General features: G+C 40.5%; 1 protein-coding gene across 2 annotated transcripts in view; it reads left to right on the forward strand.

Annotated features, from left to right (window-relative positions):
- The window catches only part of RYR3 (ryanodine receptor 3), a 580,370-nt gene that overhangs the window by 178,810 nt on the left and 382,113 nt on the right, over positions 1-19,447 (forward strand). For both annotated transcript variants that reach the window (XM_055363234.2, XM_055363233.2), the window contains exon 3: positions 17,565-17,672. In XM_055363234.2, coding sequence (XP_055219209.2) covers positions 17,565-17,672 — 108 coding nt within the window. The remainder of the gene's footprint in view (positions 1-17,564; positions 17,673-19,447) is intronic.

A 19,447-nucleotide genomic window follows, 5' to 3' on the forward strand; every position in this document is an offset into this window, starting at 1 on the left:
CATGAGAGGGTGTGACTGACGTGGAGTGTGGAAGATCGTTGATAAAGAGGAAGCCAAATAACTGAGGAGTTGTAAGATGGAATATTCATTCATTAGTAGGGCTACTGTAACAAATTACCACAATCTAGATGGCTGAAAACAACAAATTATTTTCTTGCAGTTCTGGAGGCTAGAATTGGAAATCAAGGTATTATCAGGGCCATGCTCCTTCCAAAGTCTCTAGGGCAGGATACTTCCTTGCCCATTCCATTTTCTGGTAGCTTTAGGCATTCTTTGGTTTGTGGAAGCGCATAACCCCAGTCTCTGCCTCCATCTTTACATGGCTTTTTTCTCGTGCATGTCTTTGCCTGTACATAGCATTTTGTTGTTCGTATAAAGGACATCAATCACCTTGTAAGAGGGCCTCCATCTCAACTTGATTATATCTGATAAGGTCATATTCACAGGTACAGGGGGTTAGGAATTCAACATATCTTTTGGGGGGACACAAAACCATATATCAGTATGAATGTTCAAATCACTAGGAGCAGAAATGAAGAGAAGACAGATTTCAGTAAAGGAATAATAGGTCAAAGTACACAAACATCAAAGATGAGGGGAGTAGAGGGTGATGTTGCCAGGTTTGCAAATCTTAGAGTTAACAGTTCGTAGAAGAATAATGATCTAAAACCAGTGCTGAGCAGCAGAAGTGCATAGGCCCCACCTTGTGAGCCTGAGTTATTTGGTGAGAGAATGAGTATCCTGTGATTAGGAAGTCCCCAAGAGAAGCAGGGTCCTTTGGGAGGACCTGAGTTTCATTTGTCCAGGCTCAGAGTGAGAAGTGCTGCTCAGGGAGAACTTTGGGATGGATGGCTGGGCGCAGTGGGTCATGACTGTAATCCCAGGACTTTTGAGAGGCCGAGGCAGATGGATCACATGAGGCCAGGAGTTCAAGACCACCCTGGCCAACATGGCAAAAGCGCATACCTACTAAAAATACAAAAATTAGCCAGGTGTGGTGGTGGGCATCTGTAGTCCCAGCTACTTGGAAGGCCAAGGCATGAGAATGGCTTGAACCCAGGAGGCGGAGGTTGCAGTGAGCTGAGATCATGCCACTGCACTCCAGCCTGTGTGACAGAGCAAGACTCCATCTCAAAAAAAAAAAAAAAAAAAAAGTGTGGGGTGGATGATTGAGTATATTGATCCCGGAGCAGGCATTCCAGCAGGTTTGGAATGGGCAAAAGGCTGAGTCAGGTGAATGGAGGGTGAGAGAACGAAGAAAATGAAAATACAGAAGAGGAAAAATGATACAGCAGAGGATTTAGATAGTGGCAGTTGCTGAAAGAAAACAAAACAAGGGCATGAGACTTCTGGGTTTAATCCTGCTGTCTTCTGGAGCATGGTGGGCATGTAGTGGCATGTAGGAGATAGAGGCTGGATAGTCGTTTTGTTTGACCTAGACATTCATTTTATCTTAGCTACCAGAGTGCCTGTTTACAAGTACAAGCCTTGCTGCCCAACATTTTGGGTGAACAGAGTTCACTAAGAATGTTCAATCTTATGCACATATGGTGGGCTGGCCCTGTGGTGAGGTTCTATGGGGACCATGGTGGGCACTATGCATTGAGAAACTAGCCTACATCAGGCCGTTGTTCCTGTTGGGCCAGGGATTATTGCTGTCACATGCAGGCAGAACAAAAAGGGTCATTTCATATTCATCCATATGCAACTTCAAGGTGAAGGGTTGGGATGCAATCCTAACTATGTTCAGATTCTGAAAAACATGGCTCCACATTCCAGTTCTTCCCGATTGGCAGCTGAACTGTTTTCTTTCAGGAAATTATCTTCCTGTTTCTACATCCACATTGCTCCTCATGCTCTGCTATTTCTAACAGTCAAGGAATGGAGAAGGGAAATAGATATCTAAAGAAATAGCATAGAAGTCAAGTGCAACACATGTCAAGTTTATTAATGTATTTGTCATTTGTTGAACCTACAGTAAAAAAGAAAAAAACATCCGCCTTTTAACTCTGACATCTCTCCTCATCTATATTGTCCTCCTTCCTACTTGAGTTATTAATGCTGTCTTGATAACTTATCTGCTTGAGGCAATACGAAACCCCTCTTTTTATTTAAAGGCAATCTGTACCTTAGTGGTGGGAATCTTGACAAAGAATTTATTCAGTGTGTAAAGTAGCACCATAAGTCTGCTGTTCATTTGTCATTTACTTGCTCACAGCAGGCCAGTGGCCCCAGGTGAATTATGAATAGGTATTCATACATAGGCACCTCTGTCACGCTTAGTACTTTGCTCTTTAGACCTAATAGCTGCTATTTTGGTCTCGATTAGCAGTATTTTTTTTCTTCCTCCGCCGACTCCTGAACTTACTAATTAGATCACAGTCTTGCCTTTTTTTTTTTTTTTTCTGTGATTAGAACATCTCTTTTCTAGGTGTTGTTTTTACATGGAAGAAGAAATAAAATGGTATATTGTGTTTGTGTTAGAACTTGACTTTTAAGAACCCAAGTCATGGCCGGGCACGGTGGCTGATGCCTGTAATCCCAGCACTTGGGAGGACAAGGCGGGCAGATCACGAGGTCAGGAGATCGAGACCATCCTGGCTAACATGGTGAAACCCCGTCTCTACTAAAAATACAAAAAATTAGCCAGGCATGGTGACACGTGCCTATAGTTCCAGCTATTCGGGAGGCTGAGGCAGGTAATCGCTTGAACCCAGGAGGCGGGGGTTGCAGTGAGCTGAGACTGCACTACTGCACTCCAGTCTGAGCAACAGAGCGAGACTCTATCTCAAAAAACAAACAAACAAACAAAAACCCAAGTCATGTTACATCTGTCATCTTGATTCTTCATGGATATTTTTAAACCAGGAGGTAAAACCTAAGTCATGGTTATGACCTTTTGTGTTGTATTTTGAAGTTATGTGCATGCTCATAATTCACAAATCATACTACTGTTTTGGGTAGTGATTCAAGAGATCTGGCTTTGCTCTCCCTCTAACTTGCTGTAAAATGTTACACAAAATGACCTCTCAGGCCTGAATTTTGCTACCTGTCACATGAGGAAATATTTTATGAAGGAAATGCCTACAATTTTTTTTTAGAAATTAAGATTTTCAGACATTTACATCGACAGCTTTATGTTCCTTATTTTTTTAACTTTTAAGTTCAGGGGTACACTTGAAGGTTTGTTACATAGGTAAACTTGTGTCACAAGGGTTTGTTGTACAGAGTATTTCATCATCCAGGTATTAAGCCCAGTGCCCAGTAGTTATTTTTTTCTGCTTCTCTCCCTCCTCCCACCTTTTGCCCTCAAGTAGACCCATGTCTGTTGTTTCCTTCTTTGTGCTTTTAAGCTCTCATCATTTAGCTCCCACTTTTAAGTGAGAACATCATGTATTTGATTTTCTGTTCCTGCATTAGTTTACTGAGGATAATAGCCTCCAGCTCCATCCATGTTCCCACAAAAGACATAACATCACTCTTTTTTATGGCTGCATAGTATTCCATGGTGTATGTGTACCACATTTTCTTTATCCAATCTGCCATTTGGTGAGCATTTAGGTTGATTCCATATCTTTACTATTGTGAATAGTGCTACAATGAATATTCATGTGGAATAGAATATTCTAGAATGATTTCTATTCCTCTAGGTATGTACCCAGTAATGGGATTGCTGGGTCGACTGGTGGTTCTGCTTTTAGCTGAGACATCACCATGCTGCTTTCCACAACAGTTGAACTAATTTATACTACCACCAATGGTGTATAAGTATTCCTCTTTCTCTGCACCCTCACCAGCATCTGTTGTTTTTTAACTTTTTAATAATGGCCGTTCTGACTGAGATGGTGAGATGGAACCTCACTTGCCCATTCATTCCTTAAAGTTTCATTCTTTTTAAATAATGACCTGACCAAACTCTATGAACTGAAACATTTTGAACCATTTGCAAACAAAAAAACTTTTTTATTCTTAACTTCCTGGCATAGAGCAAATAGTTGATTTTTAAATAACTTATTAACAAAACACCCTTGGGAATTTGTTTTTCTTCATCTAAATTATTTCAGGGAATGATTACAAAGTGTTCCTAACTCAGTCATTCCAGGATTTTGCTGCTTTCTCTATAAGAATGTCTTCAAATCACTTTTCTTCCATTTAACTGAGCTTTATCCAAAGCTTTTAGAGGATGAGAACAATTGGTACAAGGAAGCTGTTTGTAAGCCTCTCTCAAACAGCTGCCTTTGGGCCACTGAGCAGTTGACAAAATTAAGAAACTGTTGACCTAATGATGTGTTTCTTCTTGGAGCATTTTCATGAAGGATCTTTGCTCTAAGCCCTACTTTAATACTTCACTGTACATCCCAAGATATTTCTACTTCAAAATAGAACAGAATATCATCTCTTTGGGGTGGTTCAGGTGCACTACTGCCTAATACTACTGAGGGTGGAATAATTGATCTCAGCCTCACCTCTTCAATTCCAAGAGTAGTCACTTCAGACTTGAAATTTGAATTATTACCCTAATAAGCCGTGGCATTTAGGTTCAAACAATTTAACTTCTTTTACCTAAAGATGAAGAGAGTTTTTAGAATTTAATACAAGCTGTGAAATGGAGTGAACAGAGGAAGACTTAATATTATCCTTCAGAAAATTTCAAGTAAACAGCTAAAGAGTATTACTCTTTTGTTAAAAAAAAAAAAAGAGTCAAGAAAGATGAGAACTTTTTGATGTTTATGAGAATTTTTACAACCTTCTCTGGTCAATTTTTGACTTGAAAAATGAGCCCTGTGGTTTTGCCCACTACTCAATTTCCTTGGCAAATTGTGTCAAGAATGCTTCTCCATAAAGATAAGCCTGGCCAGTATCCATGAGGCTTGGCACGGAGCTCTCTTTGAAGGGTGGTGGTTCTCAGTCTTGAATGAACATATCCATCAATTCTCATTTTTGTATTGGATGGGGCCAGGAACTAGCTTTTTTTAAAAAAATAAACTCCCAACAATTCTTATGCAGGTGGTCTACAGCCTGCACTTTGAGAAATTGTTGGTGGGGCTAAATTTGCAGTCATTGACCTTATACACCAGTTTCATCATTTGACTAATACCTTCAGTGACAAAGGAGCTAGCTAGTTAGCCAGGTTAGGAGTGCTGGTGTCATCACAAAATAAAGCAAAGCTATGATCTTGACTTCATTAGCATCACATTCAAACTTACCCACATTCTGTCCTAGGTTTCCGGTTGCTATAGTAATAGATAGACTTGCTTCCTTTCCAAAATATACAAGTTTAATAGGCAGCTAAACATGGCTTTCATCTGTGTCTAGTTCACTAAGAACATAAGGATGAATGCCACAGGAGAGCAAATGGCTAATCTGAAGCATTTATCTTCATGGGGTCTGACAGACCTTGCTTAGGTCGCTGTGAGCAAGGACTTTCCTTTTTGACGTGTGGCATTGCTCCATCAGTTTCTATCAATGCATTCATTCTGCCTAGTGCTGCCAAGTGAACTCAACCATTATGTATTGGAGATAACTCTTAGTTGTCCAGGAGGGAAAAAGAAAGGCCATAATTTGTCATGCAGCACCCCTTCCCTGTCTTCATTGTTGACGCAGAACCTCAGTAACCCTGGTTAATTACTTAGCAAAGCGGAGGAAGGGATCTCAAAATGAAAGCCCAGTCATGTGAACTTGGATGGTTGGACAGATGTAGCATTAGACGTGGTATTTCCTGGCCAGTCCCCCCAGATACTGAGTGATGGGTTGAATTCAAGTAGGAGGAGACTGAGTCTCCTAATGGTTTCCCTGTGTTTATCAGAGATAGCTCATGCCCTGGGTGAAAGATGTCAATGACTTCAACCAGGAAAGATTTGGGGAGAAGGAGATCCAATAGATCACCACAGTTCAATGAACAGTTTCATTTTACCCAACTCCATACTTACAGTTCTTCCTGGTAAGGATGACATGATTGAAGAAGATATGGCCTGAGGAGGGGATAGGTCTTTCTATTACCATTCTATTCAAAAACTGATAGGTGAACGTTTTAACTCCTGCAGGCTCTGACTGGCAGTGCTAAATCCATGCCCAGTGTATATATTTTTAAGTGTCTGTGATGAGTGTTACATGCTTTCTTGCAGTGGGGATGTATAGTACAAATCCTTGCAGATGTAAACATCTAGTGGTGGTAGTTGAGCTCAGATAGTATGAGACAGTTGGAGGGGATGGGCTCTAGTTCTCTGTGGAGAGATAAGAGAACTTTTTCCATTTTGGAGAAAAATATTTATAACATTTATTTCCACAAAGGTTTCTGAAAAGGTATTTTCCACAAACATTTTTGAATATCTGTCCATGTACTGCTGCTAATTATTTTTTAAATCTAGAATTTGGTTTCTAGAGATGTTATTTCTCTCAAAGCAAAAAAAAAAAAAAAAAATGCCATGTAGGAGCAAAAAATAAAAACTACATGTCCACATTGGAATTTGGATTCAGTTTGAGAGTAGGAAGAAGGCATTGGGGAAAAATCTCAAAAACATTTGGAAGCCGAGCTGTTGTCCTTGGCTTTCATTGCCCTGAGCTTTGTGTTCACTTCCCATCCTGGGTCCATGAACTGCATGCAGCTAATACTGCAGTCAAGGCAGGACCCAGTACACTAGAGGTGCTCCCAAAGTGATAAACGATGCCGATGCTGATTGCACCTACGGAGACAGCCCCACCTCTGGCTACTCTGTCTCTGTTCTGTCTGTCAGCCTTCAGTTCCAGTTTGGCATTTCCTCAGCTCTCGTGGGCGCTTAACAATGCTTTTCTCAGTCTTCCGCTTCCTGTCATGCAATGAAAAGGCCAAGAGACACAGATTCTCCCATCCTGCAGCTGCTGGATACCACTGCCTTGGTAATAGAGAAAAGCCTCTCCATGGTTTGTAAATTCTGTAGCAACTATATCATCATTCCAGAGGGAGGAGGGTGTAAGTGGAATGGGAAAGGAATACATGGGAGAGGCAAAGCTCATTTGTGTTCTTCCCACCAAAAGTACAGTGAAACAAAATTTGAGACAAAAACCTGAACATTAGCTCGAGACTTAGACCTTCCTTCTCCCCTCTCCCCTCAGTCTTCACCCCATCTCTCTGTGTTTCTGCCGATCCTACCTCATCTTAGCTGCACCATCACGTACCCTGCCTTCCTCCCCCCGCTGATGCTTACATCCCTAACTTATCGATGGGACACTGTGGTTGATTTTTATCTCCTGTTTGACATTCTGCCTTTTCTCTCTCCTGGCCTCTGCTATTTTTCTGATATGCAAGCTCTTTGGAATAACATCTTCATGGTTTCTCATCACAGCATCCATTGAAAGCTAGAATTCCAGGGATTGTACATGCCCATTAAGTTTCCACAGCTCATTGTAGTACCTGTGCTACTCATTAAGTGGTTGCTTATTTATGGCTGTATATTTTTATGACCATATAAAGAGTCAGTGTTTCAGGTATTTCTGTCCATCAACAGTAGGTATTAGTTGCTGCTCATCAACACAACTTGTTTTTCCAGGTGCAAGTGTTCCAACTTTTCACCTATTGGCACCTTAGCTCTGTAACATGCCGACCATGTGCTGCCAGGCAGAGGGAAAAACTGGAATATGAAATTTTGCCAGTCCTGCTCAGGAGTTTATTGGCTCACCCTATTTCTGCATTAATCCTTCCAGAGCAAGCTTATACATATCTGTTTTGGCTCTTGTGAGAAATCTCTGAGCACCACCAAAAGAATAATTAGCTGGGTGCTGTGGCACACACTAGTAGTCCCAGCTCTTTAAGAGGCTGAGGCGGGAGAGCCTCTTGAGCCTAGGAATAGGAGTTCAACTTAGGCAACAGAGAGAGACCTTGTCTCAAAATAATAATAATAATAATGATGATGATGATGATAATTGATGCAAGTGTTGTTCTCACTTGAGTTACTAAACCTTCCTCCAAGAGAGGCTAGACTTTAATGGATCTGTTGATAGCTATATATCTGGGCCTTTGAGGAGTAGGCAAAGAAACAGTGATTGTGGCTATTTTTTTTTTTTTTTAGCTCTTTATCACATTAGATTGGCATTTCTCAGCAAGTCTTTTGTCAAAGGATATTTGTCCTGCAATTTGGATTCTCTGCTTCTAGGCAGTGGTGATGCCTCCCTTACATAAGAAAAGCTTCAGCAAGCGTTTTTCTTAAGTAAATATTTAAGCTTTCTAGAATGAGCTTTTTATTCTATTCAATAAATAAATTTGATAACCTTCTCCAATTTCCTTGCACATGATCAACTTATTCCAACATTTTCCTTCTGAATATTCCTTGTGGTGTTGGAGTAAACCTCAGGCCAGCACAGTGCCTAGAAACAGCAATCATTCTGCTCATGGCTGCAAGTGCTTCTGCTTTAGAAGTCTCCTGGTGCTATGACAGTGTTTTTCCACCACTGTCAGTTCTCTTGGGGCAGCTCACTCATCCCTAGAATGAAGAAGCACCTAGAGAGAGAGAGTCTTTGTGCTGAAAGTATTGCATTTCTGTGGTTTATTCCTCAGACATCAGAAGGGGTTTTCTTTACTTCCTTCTTTTAAAAGATACTGACATCTTCCTCCCCACCTCCCCCAAAAAAAGAATATTTTCCAGCTATAAGTTTAAATTTTCTGCATCTTACTGTGTACATATAATTGCTTTTGTTAGCAGTGTCTAAACAACATTATAGCTCAAATGTTGTGAATAGCTTCTATAGTTTTCTTCAGAAGAACTTTCCATCTTTTACCATAGCAAAATATATTTTTAATTTAAGAAAGGTTTATGCATTTTAACTTTATTTTATAATAACAGCTCTTAACACAAACAGACAAGCTCTCTTTTCTCAAAATCTTTAAAATCTGAATATATACACATTTAAAATCACACATGTGGTCCATAATTGAAACTTGCACCATCATCCCCAGAGTTAAATTGCGTTTTGGAAGAAAAAGCTTATATGGTGAGTCAGTCTCAGATTTTTAGAACTGCATAAAATGAAAATAATCCCACCTGCCTAAGTTTATAAAATACAGATTTTATGAGCTCTTGAGTCCTGATAGTCCCAGTAACTTCAGTCCATAGTCTTTACATTCTCAAAGATTATTCCAAAATAGAGAATGCTTTCTGAGGTACACTCAATAACGGGGTATAAAGTCCTTAACTTTCATTTAAGGCATAAGAGTTGGGAGGTAGGTAGCCTAGTGGGATTAGAATGGTACAACCTTGGGATAGACATGGGAATGGGAACTCTATCTCCAGGGATATTGATGCAGTATGAGTCAGAAAGAGTTGGGTCTGAAGTTTAGGGTTTAAATGATCATCCCAGCGGTGCGATTGTGGGGAAGTGTTTCAGCCTTTCTGAGTCTTTCTCACCTGCAAAATGGCTTAAAACGTCTTCTCTAAAAGCACTGGTGTAAGGGATAGATGACATAGTATTTATAAAGCATCTTAGTGCAATGCCTGGTACAATTGTATAGATAGTTTCATGGATACATTTAAAATGTATATATGGATTCTATTCTTCTTTCTCTACTTGCCCATATAAGTTTTACCTAGTTCCTTTGTATTTCAATTGACTCACCTCTAATATGGTTGTACAGCCATTGATTATTTTTGTAGAAATCCAGAGAGTAGCCAACAGCATCAGATTTAAACATTCACCGTGTAACTTTCTCCATGATAAACTATCAACAACTTTCCAGAGGTCACAAAGGTAGGCTTAAAAAGCATTTAACTGCACAAATACATAAATAAAATCTGGTTAAGATGAGGTATAGATATAAATGACTGGCTTCACCTTTGAAGTATAACTACAATGCAAATAATTATGTGTTATTGATAATTGATTGGAAGTCTGTAAGTGAGCTCAGGTTTGCTGTAGGTTGATGAGATAATGTCTTTAAAGTGCTCAAAGGTCCTGAAATACAAACTACACACACCGTCTCCACCTATCCTGATGCTGTCCCATGAAAATGTGGTCTTATCCAGTTCCACTGTACCCCATGAGGCCTGGTTGACCTGGGACATTTTCTAGAGGCGATAGTGGTTTTCTGCCTAGGAGAGCTTGAGAAGTCTTCTCATCCATGTCTTTGAGTAGGACTATATAAAACCATCATAGGGAGATGGCAGTCAGCCCTGTTTGAGGTGATGTGGTGTCATGGAGTAAATGCAATGCATATAGAAGCCAGGCCACTGGGGACCGAGTTCATCTCCACCTTCTACCAGCAGACATAATGCCCCTGGAGAAGTAGACTCTGTGTCTACACAGTCTGAAATCTAGAGCCACGACAATGAACACCACCCATATTTATTCTTGAACGAGGCAGTCTCCGCATGAATAGAGCATAAAGGGGGAAATTGAAGGCCTGGTGCAGTGGTGTACTACTTTTTCTTTCCTTTGCTCACACGCATTCCTCATTCATGACATCCTGATATATGCGCTCTTTTTCTTTGAGGAGTTGAGAGAAAAAGCAAAGGGAGACAAGGACAGATTCTGTAAAGCCTGTAATTTTAGAATGCTGCTTCAATTAATGAAATTTTAAACAGAAGGGAAGAATGCACACACACAATACAAAAAATGGAAAGAATAACTCTCCCATTTGGATCATTCATTAAACAAAAATTTGAGATCTTACTATGTGCAGGAACTCCTTCTTGCCCATATATGAATAAATCCTCTTCACCCCTCAGGCCAAGCTCTTGCCTGGGTGTACCTGCCTAATCACATCATCCCTGGGAAAGTTCCTGCACAACTTTATAAGCCAAACCTCTCAATTTAGCATTGAATTTCCTTTTTTTGTATTGTTTTATAAAGTCTCGTGTACAGTAGATCTGTTTCTTCAAATAGGTAAAAAAAAAAAATTCCTTGAAGGACAGAAACCATGCCTTACTTTGTTTGTTTGTCCCCAGAGCAGCTGGTACAGGACTGAATGTACATTGTTTCCTTCTCTAAGGACTGACTACCTGCATGGCTAATACGGGAAAGGACAGTGAGGTTGATTGGGCTGACTCTGGTTGCCCAGCCTCCACTAATTCTCCTTTTGTGGAGAATACACATTAATTCCCCAGATTCCTCCTCTTCTCCCAGAGGAGCCTGCCTCTGCTGACATCTGCAGAGATACCCATACATCACCACAGAAATTTCTCCGCTTTCCTGTCACCTTTCTGTTGGCCCAAATGAGAGGTCCCAGTGGGCTATCTGCCAAGTTTAAATGCTGTCTACATGGTCTTTCTGACACTTGCCATGACTTGTTCTTGCTGATTCCTGTCCTTTTTGCTTTCTGTCCCATCCAGTAGAAACCTGCTCATCTCCCACTCTTGCTCCATCATCTCCCATATCCAGTTAGTCACCAGGCTTCATCTGTCCTAACTTCTCAAGATTTTAAAAATCCATTCCCTTATCTCTATTCCTGCTGCTGCTACTTTAATTTAGGCCATTGTCACCTCTTACCCAGTTGACTGCAAAACCTCCTAATTTATCTCTCTGCTTCAGCCTAGCCCTCTTTATCTCTCTTTTTAAAATTGGCACATAAGAATTGTACATATTTTATGGGGTACAGTGTGATGTTTTGATTGATATATACAATATGTAAGGATCAAATCAGGCTAATTAGCACATCTATAGCCTCAAACCTTTATCATTTCTTTGTGTTAGAAACATTCAAAATCTGCTCTTGTGGCTATTTTAAAATATACATTAAATTATTGTTAACCATAGTCACCCTAAGTGCTATAGAACACTAGAATTTATTATTCCTAGTTAGCTGCAATTTTACATCCATTAACCAGCCTCTCTCTCCTCACCCCTTCCCAGCCTCTAGTAACCACCATTCTACTCTCTACATCTATGAGATCAACTTCTTTTAATTCTACATGTGAGTGAGAATATGCGGTATTTTTCTTTTTGTGCCTAGCTTATTTCACTTAACATAATGTCCTCCAGACTCACCCATGTTGCCACGAATGACAGGATTTTAATCTTTTTTGTGGCTGAATAATACTCCATTGTGCATGTATGCCACATTTTCTTTATCCATTTATTTGTTGATGAACACAAATTGATTCCATATCTTTGCTATGTAATATGCAATAAGCATGGGAGTGCAGATATCTCTTCAATATACTGATTTCATTTTCTATTCAGTAGTGGGATTGCTGGATCATACGGTAGTTGTGTTTTAAGGACCCTCCATACTGTTTTGCATAATAGCTATACTAATTTACATTCCCACCAACAGTGTATAAGAGTTTACTCTTCTATGCATCCTCATCAGCATTTGTGATTTTTTGTCATCTTGATAGTAGGCATCTTAACTGGACTACTATCATTGTGGCTTTGATTTGCATTTCCCTGATTAGTGATATGAGCATTTTTCAAATACCTATTGCCCACTTCTATGTCTTCTTTTGAGAAATGTTTATTCAGACCATGTGCTCATTTTGTAGTTGAGTTTTTTTGGCGGGGTGGGGAGGGGGCTCTTTAGTTGTTTGAGTTCCTTGTATATTCTAGATATTAATTCCTTGTTGGATGAATAGTTTGCAAATATTTCCTCCCATCCTACAGGCCGTCTCTTTACTCTGTTGTTTCCTTTTCTGTGCACAAGCTTTTTTGATATAATCCTATTTATTTTTGTTTTGTTGCCTGTGTTTTTGAGATCTTTCTTATTCATAAAATATTTGTCCACACCAATGTCCTGAATCATTTTTAGATGTCTTCTTCCAACAGTTTTATAATTTCCAGTCTTGCATTTAAGTTTTTAATCCATTTTGAGTTGATTTTTGTATATGGCGTGTGTGGGGTATTGTTTCGTTCTTCAGCATATGCACATTCAGTTTTCTCAGCACCATTTGTTGAAGAGACTGTTCTTTCCCCAGGGTATGCTCTTAATGCCTTTGTCAAAAATCCGTTTATCCTTCTTAACACTGGACCTGCAATTCTTTCAAAGATGCAAATTTGATTATATCGTTTCCTACATAACTTGCTCTAATGGCACCCTGTTCTCTGAAAATGAAGCCCAAACTCCTCCTTGGCAAAAGTACCCAAGACCCAGTCTAATACCTACTTCTTCCTCAGCCTCACTTCTAACCTCCCCGTGCTTACTCCCCTCCCTCTCTCTCCCTCCCCTTCCTCTCCCTGCCTCTCCTCGTCTCTCCCATTTTCTACCCCTCTTTACCTCTTTTCGCTCCATTTCCCTCCCTGTCCTCCATCCTTTTCTCCCCATCTCTCCCTCCTCCCCCTCCTCCCTCCTGCCGCTCTTTCTTCCCCTCTGTCTCCTTCTCTCCTCTCCATTCCAGACATCCTCAACTCTGTGTGCTTCCTCACATGTTTTCTTACCTCTGGGCCTTTTGTCTCATACTTCAAAAATTATTCATTTGCTTCACTGACATTCCACTAAATCACACAATCCTGTAAGGCAGGGGTTTTGCCTTATTCTTATACAAATAAGAACTTCAAAAATATATTAGTGAACATATAAGTGAGTTACTGAGTTTTGATTTCATTGCTGTTTTTTGGATATGCTTGACATTTATTAAATATTTACTCTACACATCAGATCCTATTTTAAGCTGTTTAAGTAAAAAACCTTAGTTTATTTTGAGAAGTAGGTACTATTATATCTCCATTATACAGATAAGGAAACAAAGGCATGTGTAACAGAAACTAAGTTACCTGCATAATATCATTCAGCTAGTGAATAGTCGATCAGAGATTTGACTTCAGGTGGTCCTACACTATAGTGTTCACTCTTCACCAGTATCCCCTATAGTGCCTTCAGAGCCATTGACACACCTACAAGGTGTATCACTGAGGCATGACCGTGTATGAACCAGATGGATTAACAGAGAAGAGACAGGGGCTCGTGACCACTGGGAGAAGAAAGACGTGTTGAACAGGCAGGAGACTTGAGGAGTCATTGCAATCTGTCTACAGCCACAGCTATAATCAGCACCACACTCCTGGATGATAGTCCTGAAGGACACAAGATCTGTTCAAGAAGACTTGAGTTGGGTGCTTACTATTCTATGTACTTGGGATACCAACAGTAGAATAAGGCACAGATTCTTTCAAGGGACCCACAGTCTAGTGAAATAGACAAACCTCAATGCATCAAGAACGATATAAGCCAAAACAGACTGCAGTTAACAGTACAGTGGAGAGATGACGGTCTTCCTTTGTGTAGTTAACTCCCCACCTCATTTCCCTGAGGGCTTGGCTAGTGTATGCTAGCACAGTGCGAAGTGAATGTTGTGGATTGCCAGATAGAGAAATGCTAAATGACTACAAAACAGGGGCAGCAGATTCCTACTAGCCAGGATTCAATAAGCCCCAGAAAAATATGCCATTATATAGATTTATGGAGCATGGAGGATATATAGACCTTGCCTCCTACTGTTTTCCACATAGTGAGGCTAAGTGAATCCTAGTTCCTGGCTTATCCAGGGCCCTGGCCTCTCAAGGTTTCCTGTAGGACATTTGGAAATGTAGTGCTTCTCTAGGTTCAGGGCAGGGCTTGGGGAGACTGATGAGGAGCTATTTCAGAACAGATGTCAACAGAGCCCTTCTCTCCATGCTGAGAGTCATCAAACACTTGCCCCGTGCCTGCCAGGTAGAGTGACTGAGGCCACAGGTTCCACAGCACAGACACAATGAGCTGGCCTCCTAGGGGACTCTCATGGCTACAAACAAATTAGCTTTAATGGACGAGTGGCCTTTGGTCATTCATCAGGAGTGTGGAGGTGGGAGTTCAGGCCAGTTTGGAGTTTAATTAAGGATGGCAGCTGGCATAGCAGGTCAGATGGCTCTGTGCTCCATTCATGTCACAAGTTTTTCGTTGTTTTGTTTTTCTCCAGACATTCCAGTTGCTCTGTTCCCTCCCTTACCACTGCCCACACATTGTTTTGTGTGCTGTTGGAGTGGCATGCTCTTATTTCCAAGTACAGAGAGTCCAGGCAGGGACCACACACCAGAGGTACAGAAACTAAGCTGCCAGGAAACTGTAAACTAGTGGCAGGTACAGTGCTCCCATTTGAGAGGCTTCCTCTCCATGCACACTATTGTCCTGTTTAAATATACCCATTCAAACCAGTAATGAAATTGTGAGCACCTGGGGACTTTCAGTACCTGGATTGAAAGGACAGCTATAATCATAGCATGCCTAGTGTCCCTATTATCTGTTAGTGCTTCTCCTTCAAAATGGTTGATGGCAGAGACAAGGAGAGCTCCTGTCTCCTGTCTCAACAAACCAGACACAGGAAGGAAAGCAAGCTGACTTAGAATTACATGATGTCATGTAAGGGCAGAATCTTTAGCATTTGGAGCTATGAAGGTTTCTGTCTTAAAGAGAATAGACTGAATAGGTTATTGTAAAAGTGGGCATGAATGTTGTGACCATTTAATTTGCCAAATTAAACTTTAAAGCAGACTTTAAAGGGCCAACCATAACTGCAGACATTCTTCAATGGGAAATCTCCAAATCATTCATTCTGATGAATTGGAAGAGGAAGAAACAAGCAAACTATGGCTTTTATGCTTCCTGTTCTGGGAACATGAAATTCAGGTAGGCAGAGTGGTAGAAAAATCTCTATAAAATCTCCTGAGATGGCATCATATTTTGGAAGGCTAAGTTAGACAATATATGTTTATGGTATAAGGTCTTAAGGAAATGCTTTATCATATAATTGTATGCTATTTGTAATAATGCTGTATGTACTGTACAAACATTTCCTGGACATGAAGCTCTGCCCTGCATCACCAGCTGCCTGCTTGCTCAAGGCCCATACAAATGAGTTAATTACCTGCTTTGGGAACAGACTTTGAAAACAAAGGGAGCAACACAAAATAAAGGCAGTAATCCTCCTCTGTTACAATCTTTTCTTAGTTAATGGTTTTAATAAAAAAGGATTGGGCAAATTCCTGTATTGCCAGAATTCTAAGACTAGGTTTTTAGGATTTCTCAGCATAGAGACCTTGAGTAGAAAAGTATTTAAGTAGAAAAGTACTCACTCAGATCCTTAGTAGAAAAGTACTTGAAAATGTACATCACCCAGAGCCAGTAGCCTTTGGAATAGGATTGTCCACTACTGGCTTAAAACTTTAATAAAGGAAAATTGTAGGCAGGTCCAGCAGGCCGATTATCTTATTTTTGAGAATATTGCAGTTGGGAGGGGAGGAAGAATAAACAAACACTCGGAAATTAAAGGGAACTTAAAGATGGTCAATTCCATTATTTTTATTTTAAAACTAAATGCTGAAGTTAGAGAGGTTGTCGGAGCCTTAGTAGCAGACTTGGTTTAGCTTTTAAAGTGGAGCTCCATGGAAACAGCTTTACCTGTTTTGAAGTGTTAGGCATGGCTGTCGGTAGTTTCTGGCCCTCATTCCTCATTCCTGTTGTTCTCATGGTATTGATGTTCTGCCAATATCATGTAGGAAACAAAGGATTGGTACACAGGTGATCACAAGCTGTATTCTCAAGGAAAATGGTGTGTCATTGAAATGGGATTGTAAACTCCAGAAAGGCAGTGGTTTTGCTTTGTATTTCTTTGTATCTTTTCCAATATCAAGCACTACGTAAATGAAATACTTGAATATTTGCTGATCTAAAATGTTCTCACAGTGAAGGAAAACTTTAATATTTTTCTTAGTGGCAGGAACAGTGTAGGGTTAAGCACATGGACTTTGGAGACAGACTGTCTGGATTTGTATCTGACTCAGCCAAATGTAACCCTTGGGCAGGCGACCTAAACTCACTGTGCCTTCATTTCCTTGGCTAGAAACTGGACTATTAATAGTCCCTCTCTTATAGGATGGTTGTGAAGATTAAATGAGTTAACCTGTGCAAAGCCCTTAGAACAGTACCTGGCATAAAGTACTCAATAAATATTAGCTACTGTTAGTATGCAAAGAAGGCTATCTTTAACTGTTAAGAAATGTCCCAGAATAGGCATGAATGTCACGATGTGAACTGGTCACTGTTAACTGATTCTAATAAATTGGAATGATTGTTATAGGGATCATCAATTCTTAAAGTTCTGGACATTCCTTTGATTATGCTATATTTATATAGCTCTTAACCCCCTCTGTGGCCTCTTTTTATACTATATCTAGGTTTTCTTAACAAATAAATGGATTCTCTGTTAGGGTCACTATTGTCTAGAGCCACATTATGGTCTGTCCACTGCCCTTTTACAGATTATTGTGGATGAAATCCCAGTGGCTTGCTTTCTCTGGTCTCACCCAGACATGGCTGTAGATCAGCCTTCCCTTCCTCTCCCTTCTTTGGCAAGGCTATGTCTGTGTTCTTCGATATGAACCACCAGCCTTCCCTCAAGTCGATCCTGACATGTTGGAAACTATTCCCTTGATATATGGGGCTTTTCTTACCAATCTTTAGAAACCAGCTTAAAACCCATCTTGAACAGGAGAAAGCCACCTTTTTGCGTTCCTATTCATCCATCCAACTGTCATTTTGATTCATAGGCTCTTTGCCCTTGAGATGTTGTTGTGTGACTGATCTCTGACTGATATGAGTAGGTATCCTCATTCTGATTTTATTTCCACAGTACATTCCTCCAGATCTCTGCGTCTGCAATTTTGTGCTGGAACAGTCCCTATCTGTCAGAGCCCTGCAGGAAATGCTTGCCAACACAGGTGAAAATGGCGGCGAAGGGGTGAGTACCCGAATTGTGTCCTAGGTTGGGATTGGGGTGCACCACATCCCCAAAATACATTCTACATTTCATCCAACTTTGAACTGAAAAATTTTAAGACTGTTGAGATGATTCATATGGAGATAGTAAATCTTTCTCCCTGAGTTGAGTTGGTGTTATTCAGCAACCCTACTTCTGCTTCCTCTGAGTTAATCAGCTTCCACCAGAAAATGGACCACCACTAATGCTGCATGAGCAAGGCATAGGATGCTAAGCCTACTCCCCTCTCTTATCCCAGAATTCACCAGCGAATGTGGAGAGGCTGAGAGGGTCTTGAGATTGAGCATGGCTGTGAGGCAGTTTCTTTTTCCTTGGAAAAACCTCACTGGGGAGTTATGACTGCTCCAGTGGAGCACAACCAAGTTACAACAGTTCAAACATGATTTCCTACAGAATTATGAGTCTTTGACATGTGTCCAGAACTTGATCGTTTCACTGATGATGAGCAAGTACAGAATTGTCTTGAGTTTCCATTGTCCGTAAAATGATCCTTAAAACTAAGAGACAAGCTCCATATTGCCTATGTCGGAAGGCTTTTGGGCAAGACTTTGGCCAGATATTTCAAAATAATTTTTGACTCTTCCCTTTCCTAATGACTCACATTCATTTTTATATATTTGTCATCAAATACTTTAATTCTACTGCCTGACTATCTCAAATTCAACCATTTCTCTCCACCATCCTCACTCCCCCATACTCCATTAGATGACTGTCCTCTACCTTTTGGTTATGGCAACAGCCTATTAATTGCTTTGATTCCTCCTATACTTACCCCCTCCTCCCATTTTTCCACTCAGCAGTTCTTTCCAAAATGCAAATACAATTATTACAGTTGCCTGTTCTAAAATCCTTTGTCTTCCCATTATTTTGAGATAAATTCCAAATTCCTAAACATGGCTTAGGGCCCTTTAGGAGTTGGTGAGCCCTGTTCACCTTTCCTGCCCCATCTCTCACCACATCCCACCAAGTACTCAGTATCCCAGCGACATCGAATTCCTCTCTCTGCCTCAAACATGCCAGTTCTCTTTTGCCTCTGATCCTGCATATCACCTATTCCTTCCACATGGAAGAGCTTCCCTTCTCCTCTCTCACTTCCCTTATGTAATCCCTACGTATCCTTCAAGGAACTAGTTTAGTTATTAGATGAGTTGAGAAGCCTCTGCTGACCCCACAAGTCTGTTGCTGGGACAACATTAGGTACTTTTTCTGTCATAGCTCTTATCACTCTGTACTGTCATTGCAAGTCTTTTTTCTTCGCTACTGGAGAGTACACTGTCTGTGGGTAGAAACTGTTTGCAGTTACCTAGTAGCACAGTTTGTTCTCGCTTGAAGTTGTACATAATACAGACGTGTCTCATTTGTAGTAGAAGAGACAATTGACCATAGAATCAAGAGAATCGATGTTTACATTTCAGCCATCCTCCAGCCCTTAATGTGATCTTGGGTAGATGTAATCTCTTGGGGCCACAGTGTTCTGTGAATTAGATCTCTAAGCCCCTTAATACCAAATATTTGTGTTTTTTCACTCTTTTGATTTATAGCAGTATGCTTTAGTAAGATAACTGAGAATAGTTTGCTTTGTGCCTTAGATCATTAACACAGGTGAGATTTTTGTTCATTTTATGTTCGCCTCAGTCTGGGTTCATTTCCCCGTTCCTTGCATTGACCTCAGCATCTTATATCTTCCACATACTCTCAAACACTTCCAGTTTAGGGAAACTTTGTTGTTGTTGAGA

This window comes from Gorilla gorilla, chromosome 16 (genome assembly GCF_029281585.2).
Source record: "Gorilla gorilla gorilla isolate KB3781 chromosome 16, NHGRI_mGorGor1-v2.1_pri, whole genome shotgun sequence".
In the NCBI taxonomy this organism is placed as follows: Eukaryota; Metazoa; Chordata; class Mammalia; order Primates; family Hominidae; genus Gorilla; species Gorilla gorilla.